The 22349-nt window shown below is 48.6% G+C and overlaps 1 protein-coding gene across 1 annotated transcript in view; it reads right to left on the reverse strand.

Moving 5' to 3' along the window:
• The window catches only part of slc41a1 (solute carrier family 41 member 1), a 55725-nt gene that overhangs the window by 25131 nt on the left and 8245 nt on the right, over positions 1 to 22349 (reverse strand). Inside the window, exon 3 of the mRNA XM_084167977.1 lies at positions 3544 to 3651. Within this exon, the coding sequence (XP_084024103.1) occupies positions 3544 to 3651 (108 nt within the window). The remainder of the gene's footprint in view (positions 1 to 3543; positions 3652 to 22349) is intronic.

The raw sequence follows: 22349 nt of genomic DNA on the forward strand, positions 1-22349 counted from the left end.
GCTTGGCAATGGGCTGATAAACACCAGTTACTCCATATTTGAATTCAAAATTCATATGAAAGTAATTTGTTGAAAATTTTAACATAATCTGGTTAATAAACAAACGTTATACTTACATTTTGAAGTTGTTCCTTATTCTTCTGGAAAATGTTATCCCAAGCGGTGACTTCTGTCTGCCATTCATTCAGATTTTTGTGTTAAATTTTCACTGCGCCGCAAGGTGTTATGGGATAGCCTACCCGGCGAAGGATACATGGGATGTCACGGATTCAGCCGAGGCTGACCCTCCTCCTTGCTCGGGCAGGCTTCGGCGTTCGTTGTCACCGGAGTACTAGCCGCTACCGATCCATGTATCTATGTTCGACTTGTTCTGTCTTTATTGGTCACACCTGTTTCCCATTATGTAGTGATGTCTTCCTTATTTAACCCTCTGTCTCACACTGTGTGTTGTGTGTGTTTGTTCATGTTTCGGCTGTCGTTAGTGTGCGGGTTTGTTCCCTCCCTGCGTGGAGGTTGTTGTTCTTTCTTTTACCTTCGAGTAAAGTACACCTTCTGATTAGCTCTGTGTCCTGCGCCTGACTTCGCCTACCGCATTACACTGACGCCTTGACAGAGGATTGGGACATGCCAATTTTGACGTCCTGCCTAGAAATTCTGCCTCAAAAGGCAGCAGCCTTATAATCGGCAACTGATGTCTCGTTAAACCATCAATACGCACTAAATTCACCCGCACAGCTGATCTGAATTGCAACCATTATTGGTGACCTCATTTCCGCTCTCTAAAAGATGATGTCGGTGTCCTGCTTGCAACAAAAGTCTTTAATGTTCGCCCTCTAGTTGGTATTTTCATCGCAACAACTTAGTCCATTTTGAACAGACTAAGGGCGATTTATCTATTTGACAGGCGTTCCGTACAATAGAAATAAAGTATTTCCTTGTTTACCACAGCAAATCTACTGTGGCAATCTACCCGACACTTGTATGAATGGAAACTAATGTTGGTGTAGCCTACTGACTTATTACTTTATTTGTTTCCTATTTATGTTATACAAGTGTCTGGTACGGTCATAAAAAAAATCAAGATTGGGGGTAAAATAACCATGGACTGTCCATATTTGAAATGTATAACTACATCAAGTCAATCAGGGGATTGAGTTTCTTGTGCCAAAAGGGCGTGGGCCGAGAATGTAGGCTTATGTGTGTGCGCTGAAGGCAGCGGCCCAAACTGCTAGACCACCCCAGGACACGATTGAACAAAATCTTGACAGTTCATTCACCTTAGGATACACTAGACCCCTCAAATTCTACTCTGGACCTCGAAGCCAGTTCCACTGCATTTTTTCATTGTTCCCTTCTATTCAGGCACTGATTTAGACCTGGGACGCCAGGTGTATGCAATTCATTATCAGGTAGAACAGACAACCAGCAGGCTCTGGACCTCATAGGGTAAGAGTTGAATACCCCTACAAATCAAATCAAATTGTATTTGTCACATGCGCCGAATACAACAGGTATTCACCTTACAGTGAAATGCTTACTTACAAGCCCTTAACCAACAATGCAGTTTTAAGAAAGAATACCAAAAGAAAAATCACACAAAAATACAATATAAAATAATACCAAATAAAAGTAACAAATAATTAAAGCGCAGCAGTAAAAATGACAATAGCGAGGCTATATATAGGGGTTACCGGTACCGAGTCAATGTGCGGGGGCACCGGTTGCTAGACACTTGTATGTAGTAGCCTAGCGGAGACCAATATCTATCTTGTGTTATTAAGCTATATAAAACGACGGTTGTTGATGTGTATGGTTGCATTTCAGATACATTTTTGTACATTTGAATGTTTGCAGTAGTAGGACCTAGGCCTAGCATTTGAGCAAGTCAGAGATAACATTATTTTGATAGCAAGCCCTGATCCCAATGACTCGACTGCCCCCCGCATGGACAGAAAGAGAACTGCTCATTTTCAGCCACTCACGAGGATCATTTGAATTTCCTGGTGCATCGGGAAAATTCTCTGCGACAAAAGAGTGATCAACTTAAGATCCAACATCTGTACCATCCAGGGGGTGTACTTGTACATCAAGCTGCCTCACGCTACAGAAACAGGAGATAGGCTCCTGCTCCTATGAGCTGTTTCGGCTCGCACTAGCCAAAGGCTACTTTAATTACTTACTTTACTTCTGGAAACATCAAACTAAACTCTCTCTCATCTGGTTTCATCAAGTTTACGCTGAATGTTTCCATGATAACTAAGACAAAGCCCCTTCATACACTGAGGTGAGTGTGAGTTAAAAGGGCAATCAGCAGTTGCTACATCCATTTTTGGACATAAATTAATGATATGTTCCCATTGATTCTTGAAGAATATTACTTATAAATGCCTCATGAGCTTAGTTCATCTGTCGTACCCCATCAGAAACCAAAATATGAGCTTGTTTTACTACAATGTTTGTAAAGAAAGTAAATGTAAACAAACACTGTATAGCATAAAATACATGGTTAAAACTGATATCATGGATGGTCAGCTCTTGCATCCATAGCTCTGTCTTTGAATTTGAGAGTGGTTACATTTCTCAAGCCCCATCCCCCCACTTTATACCAAAACAGTGGTGGGCAGCGTACTTTGTTGTTGTTTCAACTGCTGATTGCTGCTTTAAGACACCTGTGATTAGTGTTTGTTCACCTGTAGCCCACCTGCAGGCCTCTCGTCAGTCAAACTCTCTATTGTGCTCCAACAGGCTGATCATGTTGATATTAGTCATACTCAGTGGTGTAAAGTACTTAAGTAAAAATACTTTAAAGTACTACTTAAGTAGTTTTTGGGGGTATCTGTAATTTACTTTACTATTTATATTTTTGACAACTTTTACTTTTACTTCACTACATTCCTAAAGAAAGTAAATGTACTTTTTACTCCATACATTTTCCCTGCCACCCAAAAGTACTTGTTACATTTTGAATGGCTAGCAGGACAGCAATATGGTCCAATTCATGCACTTCTCAAGAGAACATCCCTGGTCATCCCTACTGCCTCTGATCTGACGGACTCACTAAACACACATGCTTCGTTTGTAAATTATGTCTGAGTGTTGGAGTGTGCCCATGGCTATCCGTAAATTTAAAAAACTAGAAAATGGTGCTGTCTGGTTTGCTTAATATAGGGAATTTGAAATGATTTATACTTTTACTACTTAAGTATATTTTAGCAATTACATTTACTTGTGATACTTAAGTATATTTAAAACCAAATACTTTTAGACTTTTACTCAAGTAGTATTTTACTGGCTGACTTTCACTTTTACTTAAGTAATTTTCTATTAAGGTATCTTTACTTTTACTCAAGTATGACAATTGGGTACTTTTTCCACCACTGGTTATACTGATTTATCTGACTGGAATATTATGCAAACACTATGGTTTCTAGAGTTTCACTCTCTTCCTCCTGATGTAGAGAAATAACTGAATGCGAACACACCCCACACACACACGCACACAAGCATACATGTCCACACAAGCACCTACACACGCACACTCACCGCTGTGGACAGTCTGGAGGCCAGTGTCATCTCCAGGTTGCCCTTTAACCCCAGCAGCGCAGGGACCAGGATGAAGACCTCTGTCACCTCTGTAAACACCGTCCAGTGCTGCAACAGAAGAACACAACACACAGTTACACAACTACACACAACAACACAACACGCTGTCAACTACACAGCGTGTTCCTGCGTGATCTCAACATTTACATTCAATCAAAAATAACCTTTACTGTCTCATAAGAATTCAATTATCATGATTTACATTTTACATTTTAGTCATTTAGCAGACGCTCTTATCCAGAGCGACTTACAGTTAGTGAGTGCATATATTTTTCATACTGATAAAACAGATATTGTGATGCAGTTATCACTGAGTTATTATGATACAAAATCCCATAATGGTCTCAACCCAACAGCGTTGTCACGCCCTGGCTCGGGGGACTCTTAAATGTTGAGCCAGGGTGTGGAGTTTCTGTTACATTTTCTATGCTTTTGTTCTAGATCGTTTATATCTAGGCAACCCCAAGTCATTTTTTCTGAGGGGGGCACACGGCGTGGACGACGGGGCTGCTGGAGGCAGCTACAGGGCGAATCGGCGGACTAGGAGAGGAGGCCACCAGGTTTGGGGGCTGGAAGGGTGGTTGGCGGAGCCTAGAGGTAGAGCAGAGCCAACTCCCCGTACTCAGGCTAGGCAGCGTGAGACTGGGCAGGTTCCGTGTTATGCGGAGCCACGTACTGTGCCGCGAGTGTTCCGGCACAGTCCTGTACGTCCTGTGCTAGCACCACGCACGTGTCGTGCTAAGGTGGGCATGCAGCCAGGACGGAGTGTGCCGGCTCAACGCTCGTGGCCTCCAGTACCCCTCCTCGGTCCCGGATATCCTGCGCCAGTGCCACGTGCTGTAGTGCCAGTACGAGTGCACAGCCCTGTACGTCCTGTGCTGATGCCTCACACAGATTGTGTGGAAATAGGCATTCAGCCAGGACGGGTTGTGTCAGCTCTCCGCTCCAGACCTCCAGTCCGTCTCCACAGTCCAGCCCGGCCTGTTCCTGTCCCTCGCACCAAGCCTGTGGTGCGCGTCGTCAGCCCGGTCCGGCCTGTTCCTGCTCCCCGCACCAAGCCTGTGGTGCGCGTCGCCAGCCCGGTCCGGCCTGTTCCTGTCCCTCGCACCAAGCCTGTGGTGCGCGTCGCCAGCCCGGTCCGGCCTGTTCCTGCTCCCCGCACCAAGCCTGTGGTGCGCGTCGCCAGCCCGGTCCGGCCTGTTCCTGCTCCCCGCACCAAGCCTGTGGTGCGCGTCGTCAGCCCGGTCCGGCCTGTTCCTGCCCCTCGCACCAAGACAGTGGTGCGCGTCGCCAGCCCGGTCCGGCCTGTTCCTGCTCCCTGCACCAAGCCAATGGTGCGCGTCGTCAGCCCGGTCCGGCCCGTTCCTGCCCCTCGCACCAAGCCAATGGTGCGCGTCGCCAGCCCGGTCCGGCCCGTTCCTGCTCCCCGCACCAAGCCAGTGGTGCGTGTCGTCAGCCCGGTCCGGCCCGTTCCTGCTCCCCGCACCAAGCCAGTGGTACGCATCGTCAGTCCGGCACGGTCCGTGCCTGTTCCACCGGTGCCTGGTCCGGCACCGGTCAGCTGCTCCACACCGGAGCCAGAGCAATCCGCTCCACCGGTGTCCAGTCCAGCTCCGGCCAGCGGGGCCAGACCAGACCAGGGGCGCTACGGGGGGGTAGAGAGAGAGTGGTGGTCACGCCCGGAGCCGAATGCCCACACGGCCCCTACCCCGTTGTGTTGGTGTGGCGCGGTCGCAGTCCGCGCCTTTGGGGGGGGGGGTACTGTCACGCCCTGGCTCGGGGGACTCTTAAATGTTGAGCCAGGGTGTGGAGTTCCTGTTACATTTTCTATGCTTTTGTTCTAGATCATTTATATCTATGTTGGCCAGGGTGGTTCCCAATCAGAGACAGCTGTAGCTCGATGTCTCTGATTGGGGACCATACTTAGGCAGCCTGTTTGGCACTAGTATTTTGTGAGATCTTGTTCCGTAGGGTTTTGTGTTTAACCTAGGACTTCACGTATCGTTTGGTTTATTGTTTTGGTTCGTGTGTGTACACAAATAAAGAATGTACGCTTATCACGCTGCGCCTTGGTCTGCTTCATCTGTCGACGATCGTGACAAGCGTATCATATCGGGCATTGCTGAGGTCGACAATGTCTTGCTGACATTGAGTTTCATATCGATTCAGTCTGAAACCTGATCTCTGCCTTATCTCAGTGATATTCTATCTGTCCAGACCGTGTTGGGATCATAATCAGATTTACTCTGGAGAGGAGCAAGGTCATTTTGACCTCACACTGTATCCATTCACCACCCTCTTTCTGCCACTTCTCTCTCCCTCTCTTCTCTAAACATCCACCCGCTCCTTATCCCTCTCCTTCTCTCTCCACTTGCCTTTTCTCTCTTCCCCTGCCATTTATCTCTGTTCTCCCTGTCCTCAACAACACTATAATAAAACACTGTAACAAGAGGACATTTTATTGATCACCCCCACTGCTACTATGTACCCCAAAATTATCCTCATCCTTATAGCCCAGTCTAGCCTCTGTCCCACTCTGCTGTTCCTGCCACTGCAGGAACAGCAGATCACATACAGTACTTGCAGCCCACATTGTTTTTACTGTAACCCTCCATCTGCCTGCTAGCTCTCGTGCTGAGTCAGAGAGCTAGCAGGCAGATTGGCACAGAGGAAGAGAGTATTTAATACTCTCTGCCTCTGTTCCAGTTACCATAGACTCTCCACAGTAAATGACTTAGTCAGGGACAAAGTCAGCCAGGAGCAAGGCCAGCTAAATCTAAAGGGTAATTTAGATATGCTGTATGGCCTGTGATGGGAGACATCAGAGAAAATGAATAAATTACACACACACAACTACACACACAACTACACACTCACGCAGCTCAGTTGCTGTAGAATCAAATGGAAATTCACAGTTGATGACTCTGTGGTCCTGGAGCTGATTACCGGGCCACTTTGCCCCCCACTTTAGCTGTTTTCCAGCCCTTGAGATGGTCTCCATGAGTCCCTGAAATGATGACTGGGGTAAAGTGCCTCTCTGATGTTTCTCCATTAGCCCAGCGCAGTGAGTGCAGTGGCAGGAACAGCAGAGTGGGACAGAGGCTAGACTGGGCTATAAGGATGAGGATAATTTTGGGGTACATAGCTAAGGAATGACTGGGTTAGACTTACTATAAGGCTGAGGCAGTGGTACAAGCCTGGGGTTGGGGCATTAAGCTGTGGGATGAGGTTGGGGCTGGGGGATGAGGTTGGGGGGTGAGGTTGGGGCTGAGGTATAAGGCTGGTGGACATTGATCCATCAACAAAGAAGGTGTTGTCTCCAATGGAACAGTGGAGCCAAGCCAACAACACCCTCACCTCCCAACGACCAGCCCCAGTTCTGCAAACTATGTGGACAGTCAGCCAGTATCATGGTGTATCAAGAGGAAAGAAAAGGAACACAGCCCCGTTTTCCCACTGTTGCTCACATGGAGTGTTTCCTCTGGAAATGTTAGTAGCAGTGGGGGGAGGGTGTTCACGGGGCCCCCTAAAGCTGCCTAGCATATGAACACGTCGTAAGCCATGGCAAAATGCTAAATGTTTAGAATGACAGGAAATTAGCTTTAAAACTACAACATTGCAACTGTGGGTTGAGGGGGAGGGAGGAGCGTTGAGGTGGTTGGGTGATACTTGACTAGTGCAGTGTTGAGACTTGACTAGGTGAGGGGTAAGGTCTGAGGAGAAGGAATTACAAAGTTCCTAATATGTATTCCGTATCAGTGACTGGCTTGCTGTCTCTCTGAGTCTGACTAGCACTCTGTCTCGAGGACAGTGCACTGTGTTTCGTGCGCAGGCAGGTTTGGCTGCCAGAGTGGCACAAAGAGCTAAATAACCTTTAGAACGGTGTTGTACCCAAACAGAGCTAAATAACATTTAGAGTGGTGCTGTACACAGACAGATTATCGAAAGTACTGTTTGTTTGGTAGGAATACTATGATGTAAAAAAATATATTATATTTAAAAAGATTGCAGTGGGGGCAATGATTTTGCCATGGCGCAGTTCCACAGCTAAATGAATGCAGCAGAAACACTGCTCATATGAAACTGCTGTGCATATATGTACACTTCGTACAGGCAGGATTCTGAACCCAGCGGCATGCAACACCAACGCAATGTTGATGACTGTGCAGTGACACCAACGGTCGGAACACCTATGACATCACAGGCAGCAACACTGATGGCACACAGCAGTGTTTCTCCTTGATTATTTTCCTAGGGGGGGAACCCCTGGGTCAATTATGCTGGTTGCTAACAACAAAAATGTTCAATTGAAATTAATTGACACTGAATGCTTTCAGGCAGACAGCCACAGATCTTGGAGGGGAAGGGGGACCATGCCTAAGTAATGTTAAAGGAAAAATAGCGTCATAGCAACTCGCTACGAGTTCCTGGTTCGAATCCAGGCTCTGTCGCAGCCGGCCGCGACCGGGAGACTCATGGGCGGCGCACAATTGGCCCAGCGTCGTCCAGGGTAGGGGAGGGAATGGCCGGCAGGGATGTAGCTCAGTTGATAGAGCATGGCGTTTGCAACGCCAGGGTTGTGGGTTCGATTCCCACGGGGGGCCAGTATAAAAAAATATATATATATGTATTCACTAACTGTAAGTCGCTCTGGATAAGAGCGTCTGCTAAATGACTAAAATGTAAAATGTAAAAATGTAATGTAAATGCATGATGTCAGTGACCTCCAATACTGACGAGTGCAAACAGAACGTTCTTGAAAGTTCTAAAGCCTCCTATGGACAAGCGGTGCCGTTCTTGTCTAATCTCTGATAATTTAACAATTTGGAGATGGCACCTGGGGTATTTGATCGGACGGGGGAATGTCAAGCCCCAGGAGAGGAAGGTTCATGCGGTACGTGACTGGCCCGTTCCACGCACCAAGACACAGGTCAAGTCCTTCCTGAGACTGGCAGGATACTATAGCCGGTTTATCCCCAACTTTGCGGCTATAGCTTCCCCCCTTACCGATCTAACCAGGGCCCGCCTCCCGAAAACAGTGAAATGGACGGACGAGACAGAAGCGGCGTTCAGCCATCTGAAGGAAGCGCTGTGCTCCCATCCGGAGGAGCACCCCATCATGTACATCAGCCGAAAGCTGATACAGAGAGAAAAAATATACTCAATTGTTAAGAAAGAGTGTCTGGTGGTGAAGTGGGCGCTAGACACTCTCAAGTACTACCTGTTAGGTACCCACTTCACCCTGGTCACGGACCATGCTCCCCTGGTTTCCCCTGGCCAGGGGAAGACACAAACGATCAGGTCACCAGGTGGTTCTTGTCCCTTCAACGCTTCTCTTTTTCTGTTGTGCACAGGTCAGGGGCGAAGCATGGAAACGTAGATGCCCTATTGAGAAGTGAAACAGACGTTTGGTTTTCGCCAGGCATTACTGGAACCATGTCGTCCAAAAAGTTATACTTTTGAATCATCTGTACATAGAACGTTCTTCCAAGAGTCTTGATGATCATCCAGGTGCTTTTTGACAAACTTGAGTCAACTTTTTGGACGAGATGGGTCCCATTATGCCTGGCGAAAACCAAACACTGCATTCCACAGTAAGAACATCATACCAAAGGTCAAGCATGGTGGTGGTGGTGTGATGGTTTGGGGATGCTTTGCTGCCTCAGGACCTGTACGACAGAAAATTAAAGTTTAAAGCAAATATAGTGGCAATAAAGAGATCAGGGAAGGAGGCGAGGAAAGGCAGCCATGAAGCACAGCCGCGAGCTGCCCAGTGACACAAGCCTACAAGACGAGCTAAATCACTTCTATGCTCGCTTCGAGGCAAGCAACACTGAAGCATGCATGAGAGCATCAGCTGTTCCGGATGACTATGTGATCATGCTCTCCGTAGCCGATGTGAGCAAGACTTTTAAGCAGGTCAACATTCACAAGGCCGCAGGGCCAGACGGATTACCAGGATGTGTACTCCGAGCATGCGCTGACCAACTGGCAAGTGTCTTCACTGACATTTTCAACATGTCCCTGACTGAGTCTGTAATACCAACATGTTTTAAGCAGACCACCATAGTCCCTGTGCCCAAGAACACTAAGATAACCTGCCTAAATGACTACCGACCCGTAGCACTCACGTCTGTAGCCATGAAGTTCAACACCATTATCCCAGAAACACCAGACCCACTCCAATTTGCATACCACCCCAATGGATCCACAGATTATGCAATCTTTATTGCACTCCCACATGGACAACAATAACACCTACAGTTGAAGTCGGAAGTTTACATACACCTTAGCCAAATACATTTAAACTCAGTTTTTCACAATTCCTGACATTTAATCCTTGTAGAAATTCCTTGTCTTAGGTCAGTTAGGATCACCACTTTATTTTAAGAACGTGAAATGTCAGAATAATAGTAGAGAGAATGATTTATTTCAGCTTTTATTTATTTCATCACATTCCCAGTGGGTCAGAAGTTTACATACACTCAATTAGTATTTGGTAGCATTGCCTTTAAATTGCTTAACTTGGGTCAAACGTTTCGGGTAGCCTTCCACAAGCTTCCCACAATAAGTTGGGTGAATTTTGGCCCATTCCTCCTGACAGAGCTGGTGTAACAGAGTCAGGTTTGTAGGCTTCCTTGCTCGCACACGCTTTTTCAGTTCTGCCCACAAGTGTTCTATGGGATTGAGGTCAGGGCTTTGTGATGGCCACTCCAATACCTTGACTTTGTTGTCCTTAAGCCATTTTGCCACAACTTTGGAAGTATGCTTGGGGTCATTTTCCATTTGGAAGACCCATTTGCGACCAAGCTTTAACTTCCTGACTGATGTCTTTAGATGTTGCTTCAATATATCCACATAATTTTCCTTCCTCATGATGCCATCTATTTTGTGAAGTGCACCAGTCCCTCCTGCAGCAAAGCACCCCCACAGCATGATTCTGCCACCTCCATGCTTCACGGTTGGGATGGTGTTCTTCGGCTTGCAAGCAACCCCCTTTTTTCTCCAAACATAACGATGGTCATCATGGCCAAACAGTTCTATTTTTGTTTCATCAGACCTGAGGACATTTCTCCAAAAAGTAAGATCTTTGTCCCCATGTGCAGTTGCAAACCATAGTCTGGCTTTTCTATGGCGGTTTTGGAGCAGTGGCTTCTTCCTTACTGAGCGGCCTTTCAGGTTATGTCGATATAGGACTCGTTTTACTGTGGATATAGATACTTTTGTACCTGTTTCCTCCAGCATCTTCACAGGGTCCTTTGCTGTTATTCTGGGATTGATTTGCACTTTTCGCACCAAAGTACGTTCATCTCTAGGAGACAGAACGCATCTCCTTCCTGAGCGGTATGACAGCTGCGTTGTCCCATGGTGTTTATACTTGCATACTATTGTTTGTACAGATGAACGTGGTACCTTCAGGTGTTTGGAAATTGCTCCCGAGGATGAACCAGACTTGTGGAGGTCTACAATTTTTTTTCTGAGGTCTTGGCTGATTTCTTTTGATTTTCCCATGATGTCAAGCAAAGAGGCACTGAGTTTGAAGGTAGGCCTTGAAATGCATCCACAGGTACACCTCCAATTGACTCAAATGATGTCAATTAGCCTATCAGAAGCTTCTACAGCCATGACATCATTTCCTGGAATTGTCCAAGCTGTTTAAAGGCACAGTCAACTTAGTGTATGTAAACTTCTGACCCACTGGAATTGTGATACAGTGAATCATAAGTGAAATAATCTGTCTGTAAACGATTGTTGGAAAAATTACGTAGTTGTCCTAACAAGAAATGTGTGGAATGGTTGAAAAACAAGTTTTAGTGACTCCAACCTACAGTGGGGAGAACAAGTATTTGATACACTGCTGATTTTGCGGGTTTTCCTACTTACAAAGCATGTAGAGGTCTGTAATTTTTATCATAGGTACACTTCAACTGTAAGAGACGGGATCTAAAACCAAAATCCAGAAAATCACATTGTTGTCACGGTTCAGACAGACGACCAGAGGACCACAATTGCGTCACACCAGAAAGTTTATTAAAACTTAAGGGAAAAGGGAAGTAGGGAGTGAATGAAGGCTCCAGGGGTAACAGGGATCCCGTCCAATGTGCTGGGTCTGTGCCCCCCCCAGTGGCAGCGATGCGTCCTATGAAGCCGGTGGTGGGTGGTCCAGAAGTCCTGGGGGGGGGAGACACAGACACAACAGGGCGGAATGAAACAAGGCAGCAGTACAGTTCAAGGGAAATCCAAAATACGTAGTAGCAAGGCAGAAGGCTGGTCAGAGTTACCGGGATTGAAGAGTAGTCAGGAGTCGTAATGGCAGAAGCAGGTCTGGATCTCCTGGGGCAGAAGAGTATCCAAAAATCAGGCAGGTCCGGGGTCACAAAACCAGGGTGAGCCAGAAGCGTGAGCAAACAGGTTCCGGGTGTGAGCTTTGCAGACGATCTGACACCGGAGAGCTGAAAGACAGGGCCTTAAATACTGGGAGAGGTAGTGGGTAATGCAGCGCAGCTGGCAGAGTAATTAGAGCAGAGCAGAGCAGGGACAGGTGGAGCTAGTTAGGCTGAGTAGAGAGAGTGGTGAGCAGAGTGGAAGAAAATTAAGGTGGTAACCCGGTGGAGTGAGAGGCTCATGACAGAACCCCCCCCCCAAGGGACGGCCCCAGAAGTCCCAAGAGCAACACCACGCCGGGCGGGAGGAGGGGAGCCGGAGGAGGGCTAGAACTCCTCCGAACGGTCCGAGTGAACGTCCTCATCCTCGGAGGAAGCCGGAGGGCCGTGGTCGGGAGATGGGACAGGTCCCGAGACAGGATCAGGCACAGGACAGGAAGCCGAGCGGGCAGGACGGTTAGGGACCCCTCTGGGGCGGCCCCTACGGATTGCAGGTTGATCAGGATGCCGTTGGTGGAAAGCGGTGATGAGAGTCCTATCCACAATCCGACTAGCTGGCACCCAGGTCCTTTCCTCAGGTCCATAGCCCTCCCAGTCAATGAGGTACTGGAGACCCCTACCCCTCCGTCTGGACCGAAGCAGGCGGCGGACGGTGTAAACCAGACCACCATCGACGAGCCGTGGAGGAGGAGGACAAGGCGCAGCAGGGACCAGCGGACTCTCATGGATGGGCTTAATCTTAGACACATGGAAAGTGGGGTGCACCCTCAGGGAATTAGGCAGTTGGAGCCGGACAGCAGTTGGGCTAATCACTCTTATGATAGGGAATGGGCCAATGAACCGAGGTGCCAGCTTCTGCGACTCCACCCTGAGTGGCAGGTTCCTCGATGACAACCACACCCTTTGACCAACATGGTAGGTGGGAGCAGGAATTCTCCGACGGTTGGCCCCGGTAGTGTAGCTGGCAACGGATCTGAGGAGTGTGGCTCGGGCTTGTGACCAGGTGCGGCGACATCGACGGGCAAAAGCAAGTGCAGATGGGCAAGTAACCTCCTCTTCCTGGCTGGCAAATAGAGGAGGCTGGTATCCATAAACACATTGGAAAGGGGACATACCGATGGCAGAGCAGGTCAGAGAATTGTGTGCGTACTCCACCCATGTCAATTGCTGCGACCAGGAGTGGGGGTTGCGTGAAGTCATGCATCGCAGTGCCTTCTCGAGCTCCTGATTAGCCCGCTCTGACTGCCCATTGGATTGGGGATGGAATCCGGAAGTCAGACTGACTGTGGCTCCCAGCAGGTGACAGAACTCCTTCCAAAAAGCGGAGGAGAATTGTGGACCACGGTCAGAAACTACATCCTTAGGCAGTCCGTGGATCCGGAAGACGTGTTCCAGGACCACCTGGGCGGTCTCCTTGGCGGTTGGGAGCTTGGGGAGGGGAATGAAGTGTGCCATCTTGCTGAAACGGTCAACAATGGTGAGAATGACGGTCATGCCACTTGAAGGGGGCAGCCCCGTGACAAAGTCAAGGGCGATGTGAGACCAGGGACGTCTGGGCACAGGCAGGGGCTGCAGCAATCCGGCTGGGGGCTGGCAGGACGACTTGTGTTGGTTGCAGATGGGGCAGGCTTGGACGAATTCCCGTACATCCCTTCTCAGAGAGGGCCACCAGAACCTCTGGGCGAGCAGGTTGTAAGTGCGGGTGGAGCCAGGGTGACAAGCTAGGCGGGAGTCATGTCCCCACTGAACGACCTGGGACCTCAGGTCTTCGGGGACAAAAAGGCGGTCAGCTGGGCAAGTGCTGGGACCTGGCTGGTTACGGAGAGCCTCCAGCACCTGTTCCTCAACAGCCCAGGTCAGAGCTGCAACGATGCAGGGACTTGGCAGAATCGACACAGGGTCCTTGGAGGGGGTGTCATCCTTCTGGAATTGACGGGAGAGGGCGTCTGGCTTGGTGTTGCGTGATCCAGGCCGGTATGACAGAGTGAAATTAAACCTGGTGAAGAACAGGGCCCAGCGGGACTGCCTGGAGTTCAACCGTTTGGCCGTGCGGATGTACTCCAAGTTCTTATGATCGGTCCAAACGAGAAATGGAATGGTGGACCCCTCCAGCCAGTGACGCCACTCCTCCAAGGCAAGCTTCACAGCCAGCAGCTCACGGTTCCCTATGTCGTAATTGCACTCAGAGGGGGACAACCGACGTGAGAAAAAGGCACAGGGATGGAGCTTCCTATCCTCCGCAGCCCACTGAGAAATCACAGCACCAACTCCCACATCCGAGGCGTCCACCTCCACAATGAATTGCCGGTCCACATCAGGCATCTGGAGGATGGGAGCGGAGGTGAACCTCACCTTGAGGGTACTGAAGGCTTTGTCGGCTGCTGGGGTCCAGGTGAAGGGTTGCTTGGTGCTGGTTAGAGCAGTGAGAGGGGCAGCAACGGTACTGTAGTTCCGGATAAACTTTCTGTAGAAGTTAGCAAACCCCAGAAACTGTTGCAGCTTCTTTCTGTTCTCCGGAACTGGCCATGAAGTGACTGCTGATACTTTGGCAGGATCCATTTGGATACTTCCCTCTGCCACTATGTACCCCAGGAAGGCCACTGTCTTGACGTGAAACTCACATTTCTCTGCCTTGGCGTAGAGGGAATTCTCCAGAAGACGATGAAGGACTTGCTGGACATGGCGGGTGTGTTCAGACAGGTTTCTGGAGTAGATTAGGATGTCATCCAGGTAAACGAAGACAAACTTGTTTAACATGTCCCGCAGTACATCATTCACTAGAGCCTGGAACACAGCAGGAGCATTGGTGAGGCCAAAAGGCATAACCAGATACTCGTAGTGGCCTGTTGGTGTATTGAATGCGGTTTTCCATTCATCTCCCTCCCGGATCCGCACTAGGTGGTAAGCGTTTCTGAGATCCAACTTGGTAAAAACAGTGGCTCCCTGGAGCAACTCAAAAGCAGAGGTGAGCAGAGGCAGAGGGTAACGGTTCTTCACTGTGATGTCGTTGAGTCCCCTGTAGTCGATGCAGGGGCGAAGAGATCCGTCCTTCTTCCCCACAAAGAAGAAGCCAGCACCAGCAGGAGATGAAGATGAACGGATTAATCCTGCGGACAGAGAGCCATTGATGTAGTCCTCCATGGACTTTCTTTCAGGAGCAGACAATGAATAAAGACGACCCTTTGGAGGGGCTGTTCCAGGGAGGAGGTCGATGGCACAGTCGTACGGTCGGTGAGGGGGCAGAGATGTGGCTCTTGCTTTGTTAAACACCTCTCTGAGACCATGGTAGCATTCTGGGACATTGGAGAGGTCAGGAGCGGAGTTAGTAGGTACTGGCCGAGGGGGTAGTGCGGCAGCAAGCAGGCAGGTTCGGTGGCAGTCCTCTCCCCACTCCCTGATCACCCCGGTCACCCAGTCGAGCTGAGGGTTGTGCCGGCGGAGCCATGGGTAACCCAGGATGAGGGGTTGGCCTGGAGAGGGGAGCAGGTGAAACTGGATAGTTTCTTGATGGTTTCCGGACAGACCCATCGAGACCGGGGCCGTGACATGAGTGACCGATCCGAGTAAGTGTCCGTCCAGTGCCCGGGCAGGAATAGGAGGTGTCAAACGGAGGTTCTCCAGTCCCAGTTGGCGTGCCAGCTTGATGTCCATTATGTTGGCTTCGGCGCCAGAATCCACCAGAGCAGCCAGGGTGTGAGTTGAGTCAGAGAGGCGGAGGTGAACTTGCAGCAGGGGTTTGCGGTCGGAGGACTGGATGGTCATTGAACTCAACCGGACTCCCCCTATGCCCGGTGAGCTTCGGCCCTTTAAAGGGCAGGTTACCACACGATGTCCATCACCTCCACAATAGAGGCAGAGGTTTGAGGTGAAGCGGCGCTGGCGCTCTGCAGGAGTGAGAGAGGCTCGCCCAATCTCCATAGGCTCAGACTGATCAAACTGACCTGGGTGAGTGGCAGTAGATGACAGGAGCCCAGTCGGATCTCTCCGAATGCCGGTAGTAGGTGGACCTTGGCGCCCCCTCTCACGACGACGGGTCTGTATCCTTCTGTCGATCCTGACAGTCAGTGCGATGGCTTCATCAAGAGTGGAAGGCAGTTCATGGGAGACCAACTCGTCCTTGATATAGTCAGCCAAACTATGGAAGAACGCGTCCACCAACGATGGTGTGTTCCAAGAACTTCGTCTAGCCAGGGTTCGGAAGTCGATGGAATGGTCTGCGACTGTAAGTCTGCCTTGTCGAATACTGAACAGTTCACGAGACGCCTCTGCGGTTGGTGAATCCAGGTCAAACACCTTCAGCATCTCCTCAGCAAACAGGTCGAAGGTTGCACATGCGGGGGTTTGACGTTCGAACTCTGCTGTTCCCCAGAGTCGAGCTCGGCCCGTCAGGTGAGTGATGGCATACCCAACTTTAGCCCCCTCCGTGGCGAAGGTCCTTGGCTGCAAGGAGAACTGAAGTCGGCAGCTAGTCAGGAATGGCCGGACCTGGGTTGAGTCGCCGTTGAACCGCTCGGGGTTTCCAATCTTGGGTTCCGGAGCAGCGGCTGCAATGACCGGGGCAGGTAACTCGGGGGCAGGGCTGGTGGGCAGACTGGCTGGGGTAAGGTTGGTGAGGAGTTGAATGATCATGGCGAGTTGTTGTTGCTGCTGCTGGAACTGCTGCTCATGCTCATCGGTTTCCATGTCGGGGAAAGTGTGCGCTGAGTCCATAATGGTCAGATCGTACTGTCACGGTTCAGACAGACGACCAGAGGACCACAATTGCGTCACACCAGAAAGTTTATTAAAACTTAAGGGAAAAGGGAAGTAGGGAGTGAATGAAGGCTCCAGGGGTAACAGGGATCCCGTCCAATGTGCTGGGTCTGTGCCCCCCCCAGTGGCAGCGATGCGTCCTATGAAGCCGGTGGTGGGTGGTCCAGAAGTCCTGGGGGGGGGAGACACAGACACAACAGGGCGGAATGAAACAAGGCAGCAGTACAGTTCAAGGGAAATCCAAAATACGTAGTAGCAAGGCAGAAGGCTGGTCAGAGTTACCGGGATTGAAGAGTAGTCAGGAGTCGTAATGGCAGAAGCAGGTCTGGATCTCCTGGGGCAGAAGAGTATCCAAAAATCAGGCAGGTCCGGGGTCACAAAACCAGGGTGAGCCAGAAGCGCGAGCAAACAGGTTCCGGGTGTGAGCTTTGCAGACGATCTGACACCGGAGAGCTGAAAGACAGGGCCTTAAATACTGGGAGAGGTAGTGGGTAATGCAGCGCAGCTGGCAGAGTAATTAGAGCAGAGCAGAGCAGGGACAGGTGGAGCTAGTTAGGCTGAGTAGAGAGAGTGGTGAGCAGAGTGGAAGAAAATTAAGGTGGTAACCCGGTGGAGTGAGAGGCTCATGACAATTGTATGATTTTTAAGTAATTCATTTGCATTTTATTGCATGACATAAGTATTTGATACATCAGAAAAGCAGAACTTAATATTTGGTAGAGAAAGCTTTGTTTGCAATTACAGAGATCATACGTTTCCTGTAGGTCTTGACCAGGTTTGCACACACTGCAGCAGGGATTTTGGCCCACTCCTCCATACAGACCTTCTCCAGATCCTTCAGGTTTCGGGGCTGTCGCTGGGCAATACGGACTTTCAGCTCCCTCCAAAGATTTTCTATTGGGTTCAGGTCTGGAGACTGGCTAGGCCACTCCAGGACCTTGAGATGCTTCTTACGGAGCCACTCCTTAGTTGCCCTGGCTGTTTGTTTCGGGTCGTTGTCTTGCTGGAAGACCCACCCACGACCCATCTTCAATGCTCTTACTGAGGGAAGGAGGTTGTTGGCCAAGATCTCGCGATACATGGCCCCATCCATCCTCCCCTCAATACGGTGCAGTCGTCCTGTCCCCTTTGCAGAAAAGCATCCCCAAAGAATGATGTTTCCACCTCCATGCTTCACGGTTGGGATGGTGTTATTGGGGTTATACTCATTTTTGTCTCATCAGACCACATGGCCTTCTCCCATTCCTCCTCTGGATCATACAGATGGTCATTGGCAAACTTCAGACGGGCCTGGACATGCGCTGGCTTGAGCAGCAGGACCTTGCGTGCGCTGCAGGATTTTAATCCATGACGGCGTAGTGTGTTACTAATGGTTTTCTTTGAGACTGTGGTCCCAGCTCTCTTCAGGTCATTGACCAGGTCCTGCCGTGTAGTTCTGGGCTGATCCCTCACCTTCCTCATGATCATTCATGCCCCACGAGGTGAGATCTTGCATGGAGCCCCAGACCGAGGGTGATTGACCGTCATCTTGAACTTCTTCCATTTTCTAATAATTGCGCCAACAGTTGTTGCCTTCTCACCAAGCTGCTTGCCTATTGTCCTGTAGCCCATCCCAGCCTTGTGCAGGTCTACAATTTTATCCCTGATGTCCTTACACAGCTCTCTGGTTTTGGCGAGAGGTTGGAGTCTGTTTGATTGAGTGTGTGGACAGGTGTCGTTTATACAGGTAACGAGTTCAAACAGGTGCAGTTAATACAGGTAATGAGTGGAGAACAGGAGGGCTTCTTAAAGAAAAACTAACAGGTCTGTGAGAGCCGGAATTCTTACTGGTTGGTAGGTGATCAAATACTTATGTCATGCAATAAAATGCAAATGTATTACTTAAAAATCATACAATGTGATTTTCTGGATTTTTGTTTTAGATTCCGTCTCTCACAGTTGAAGTGTACCTATGATAACAATTACAGACCTCTACATGCTTTGTAAGTAGGAAAACCTGCAAAATCGGCAGTGTATCAAATACTTGTTCTCCCCACTGTAATTGTATGTAAACTTCCGACTTCAACTGTACGTGAGAATGCTATTCATTGACTATAGCTCAGCGTTCAACAGCATAGTGCCCTCAAAGCTCATCACTAAGCTAAGGACCCTCGGACTAAACACCTCCCGCTGCAACTGGATCCTGGACTTCCTGACGGGCCACCGCCAGGTGGTAAGGGTAGGTAACAACACATCTGCCACGCTGATCCTCAACACGGGGGCCCCTCAGGGGTGCGTGCTCAGTCCCCTCCTGTACTCCCTGTTCACCCATGGCCAGGCACGACTCCAACACCATCATTAAGTTTGCCGACGACACAACACTGGTAGGCCTAATCACCGACAACGATGAGACAGCCTATAGGGAGGAGGTCAGAGACCTGGCCGTGTGGTGCCAGGATAACAACCTCTCCCTCAACGTAATCAAGACAAAGGAGATGATTGTGGACTACAAGGGAAAAAAGAGGACTGAGCACACCCCCATTCTCATCAACGGGGCTGTAGTGGAACAGGATGAACGCTTCAAGTTCCTTGGGGTCCACATCACCAACAAACTATCATGGTCCAAACACACCAAGACAGTCGTGAAGATGGCAAAACAAAGCCTATTCCCCCTCAGGAGACTGAAAAGATTTGGCATGGGTCCTCAGATCCTCAAAAAGTTATACAGCTGCACCATCAAGAGCATCCTGACTGGTTGCATCACCGCCTGGTATGGCAACTGCTCGGCCTCCGACTGCAAGGCACTACAGAGGGTAGTGCGTACATCACTGGGGCCAAGCTTCCTGCCATCCTGGACCAGGCGGTGTCAGAGGAAGGCCCTAAAAATTGTCAAAGACTCCAGCCACCCTAGTCATAGACTGTTCTCTTTGCTACCGCACGGCAAGTGGTACCGGAGCGCCAAGTCTATGTCCAAAAGGCTTCTTAAAAGCTTCTACCCCCAACCCATAAGACTCCTGAACAGCTAATCATGGCTACCCGGACTATTTGCATTGCCCCCCCACTCCCTCTTATATGCTGCTACTACTCTGTTTATTATTTATGCATAGTCACTTTAACTCTACCCACATGTACATATTACCTCAATTACCTCGACTAACCGGTGCACCCGCACATTGACTCTGAACCGGTACCACCTGTATATAGCCTCCCTACTGTTATTTTATTTTACTGCTGCTCTTTAATTATTTGCTATTTTTTACTTAACACTTTTTTTATTTTCTTAAAAACTGCATTGTTTGTTAAGGGCTTGTAAGTAAGCATTTCACTGTATGTTCTACACCTGTTGTATTCGGCGCATGTGGCAAATACAATTTGATTTGATTTGAACGAGACAGCAATTGTTGTCATTCATGATAGTTTACAACGCATTTGGAAAGTATTCAGACTCCTTGACTGTTTCCACATTTTGTTACATTATAGCCTTATTCTAAAATGGCTTAAATTATTTTTCCCCCTCATCAATCTACACACAATACCCTCATAATGACAAAGCAAGAACAGGTTTTTAAAAATGTTTGCAAATGTATAAAAAAATGTAATTATTAAATATCACATTTACATAAGTATTCAGACCCTTTACTCAGTACTTTGTTGAAGCACCTTTGGCAGTGATTACAGCCTCAAGTCTTTGGAGAGTTTCTCCCATTCTTCTCTGCAGATCCTCTCAAGCTCTGTCAGGTTGGATGGGGAACGTCGCTGCACAGCTATTTTCAGGTCTCTCCAGAGATGTTCGATCGGGTTCATGTCCGGGCTCTGGCTGGGCCACTCAAGGACATTCAGAGACTTGTCCCGAAGCCACTCCTGCGTTGTCTTGGCTGTGTGCTTAGGGTCGTTGTCCTGTTGGAAGGTGAACCACTCAAGTTGTAGAAACATCTTAAGGATGATCAATGGAAACAGGATGCACCTGAGCTCAATTTCGAGTCTCATAGCAAAGTGTCTGAATATTTATGTCAATAATGTATTTCTGTTTTTTATTTGTAATACATTTGCAAACATTTCTAAAAACCTGTTTTCGCTTTGTTATTATGGGGTATTGTGTATAGATTGATGAGGGAAACAAATAATTTAATCAATTTTAGAATAAGGCTGTAACAAAATGTGGAAGTAGTCAAGGGGTCTGAATAGTTTCCGAATGCACTGTATGTGATAAGAGCCTAGCAAATCATCAAAATGTCCTCCCATGGGTGTAGAGGGTTGGCTGTTGTCAGGCTTTTGTGTTAATTATGAATTCCTGTTTCCTGTATTTTTAGATTGTTTGTCTGTTGTTGAGGCGCTGAGGCTAAACCAATGTCTCGCCTCGCGGTTTTATTTTGGTCATCTGCACATCATCCGATGCCACAGTGTGGGGCAGACAGACAGACGGATGACAGACAGATAAACAGATAGGAGAAATCATACAAAGCAACAGACAAACAAGTTACCCCACATTTTAACACTATCTAATCTGTGAATGTCAATCAACTGTGGCTGAGACACTATCTGGGGTGGGATGTTCTCTCTCTCGCTCTACTGGAAGCATGTCCAGCCTTCCAGACAAACATCAAAACAACCATTGCACCTGTCTTGACCTTTGACATTCGTAGGAATGTAAAGACATAAATCAAATCTAACAAAGACCAAATCTGTGACCTGTCCTCTCACTGACCTACAGTAAGTGTCCATTTCAGAGGGTGTGAAAGTGTCCATTTCAGAGGACCATTTCAGCAGGCCCACTGCTCCTGTGGTTTGGGATTGACCGACAGTATTGGGACACTGCGTCCTTAGGTTTGGTATGACAGACAGTACTGGAACACTGTGACCTCAGGTTTGGGATTGACAGACAGTATTGGGACACTGCCCTTCAATGTCAGCTACAGTCCCTTCCTTCTCAATACTGTCCTGTGTTGTCTTTCCTGTGTGACATTGTAGGAATTGGGCCAGAGACAGGGTGTGTGTGTGTGTGTAGTGAGGAGGAAACTAAGGGAAGTTAAATAGGTGGGTCACATTTCACACAGACATAATAGAGAAAGCTGTGGAGAACGCGTACATGCATCACCCTGGAGAGAGAGAGAAAGAGAGAGCGAGAGTGAGAGAGAGCAGGGTAATTGCCTCCTGCAAGGGCAGAAGGGGATTAGCTGAGTTAGCTGTTAGCTGAGTTAGCAGTTAGCAAATGTCAGGGGAGGGGAATTAGAATGTGATAGAGCCTACTAGACAGGCTTCTAGAATCATTCACTATATTGACGACATTGTCATTATCTATTATTTATCTTCACAGGAAATGATATCACTGTCTCTTTTCTTTATCATCATAGCTGTTGTTATTAAGTCTTTAACAGGGTGGAAATAATTCAGTATTTAGCAGGGAAGTTCAGAGAAGTACAGATGAATCAGCACGCTATGATTGAATGAGAGAGGTAGACCGACAGGGAAAGAAAGAACGTCCTGGTTAGAGAATATGAGTAACAGCACACAAGAGTGCAGGCTATTAACCACAGTGAGGCAGTAATCTGTCTTTATAACAACAGTTATAACCCCAGAGGTTGGTTGGTTGGTTGGTTGGTTGGCTCTCTCTCTCTCTCTCTCTCTCTCTCT

The sequence above is a fragment of the Coregonus lavaretus genome (assembly GCF_964263955.1).
Source record: "Coregonus lavaretus genome assembly, chromosome: 8".
NCBI classification, from domain to species: domain Eukaryota; kingdom Metazoa; phylum Chordata; class Actinopteri; order Salmoniformes; family Salmonidae; genus Coregonus; species Coregonus lavaretus.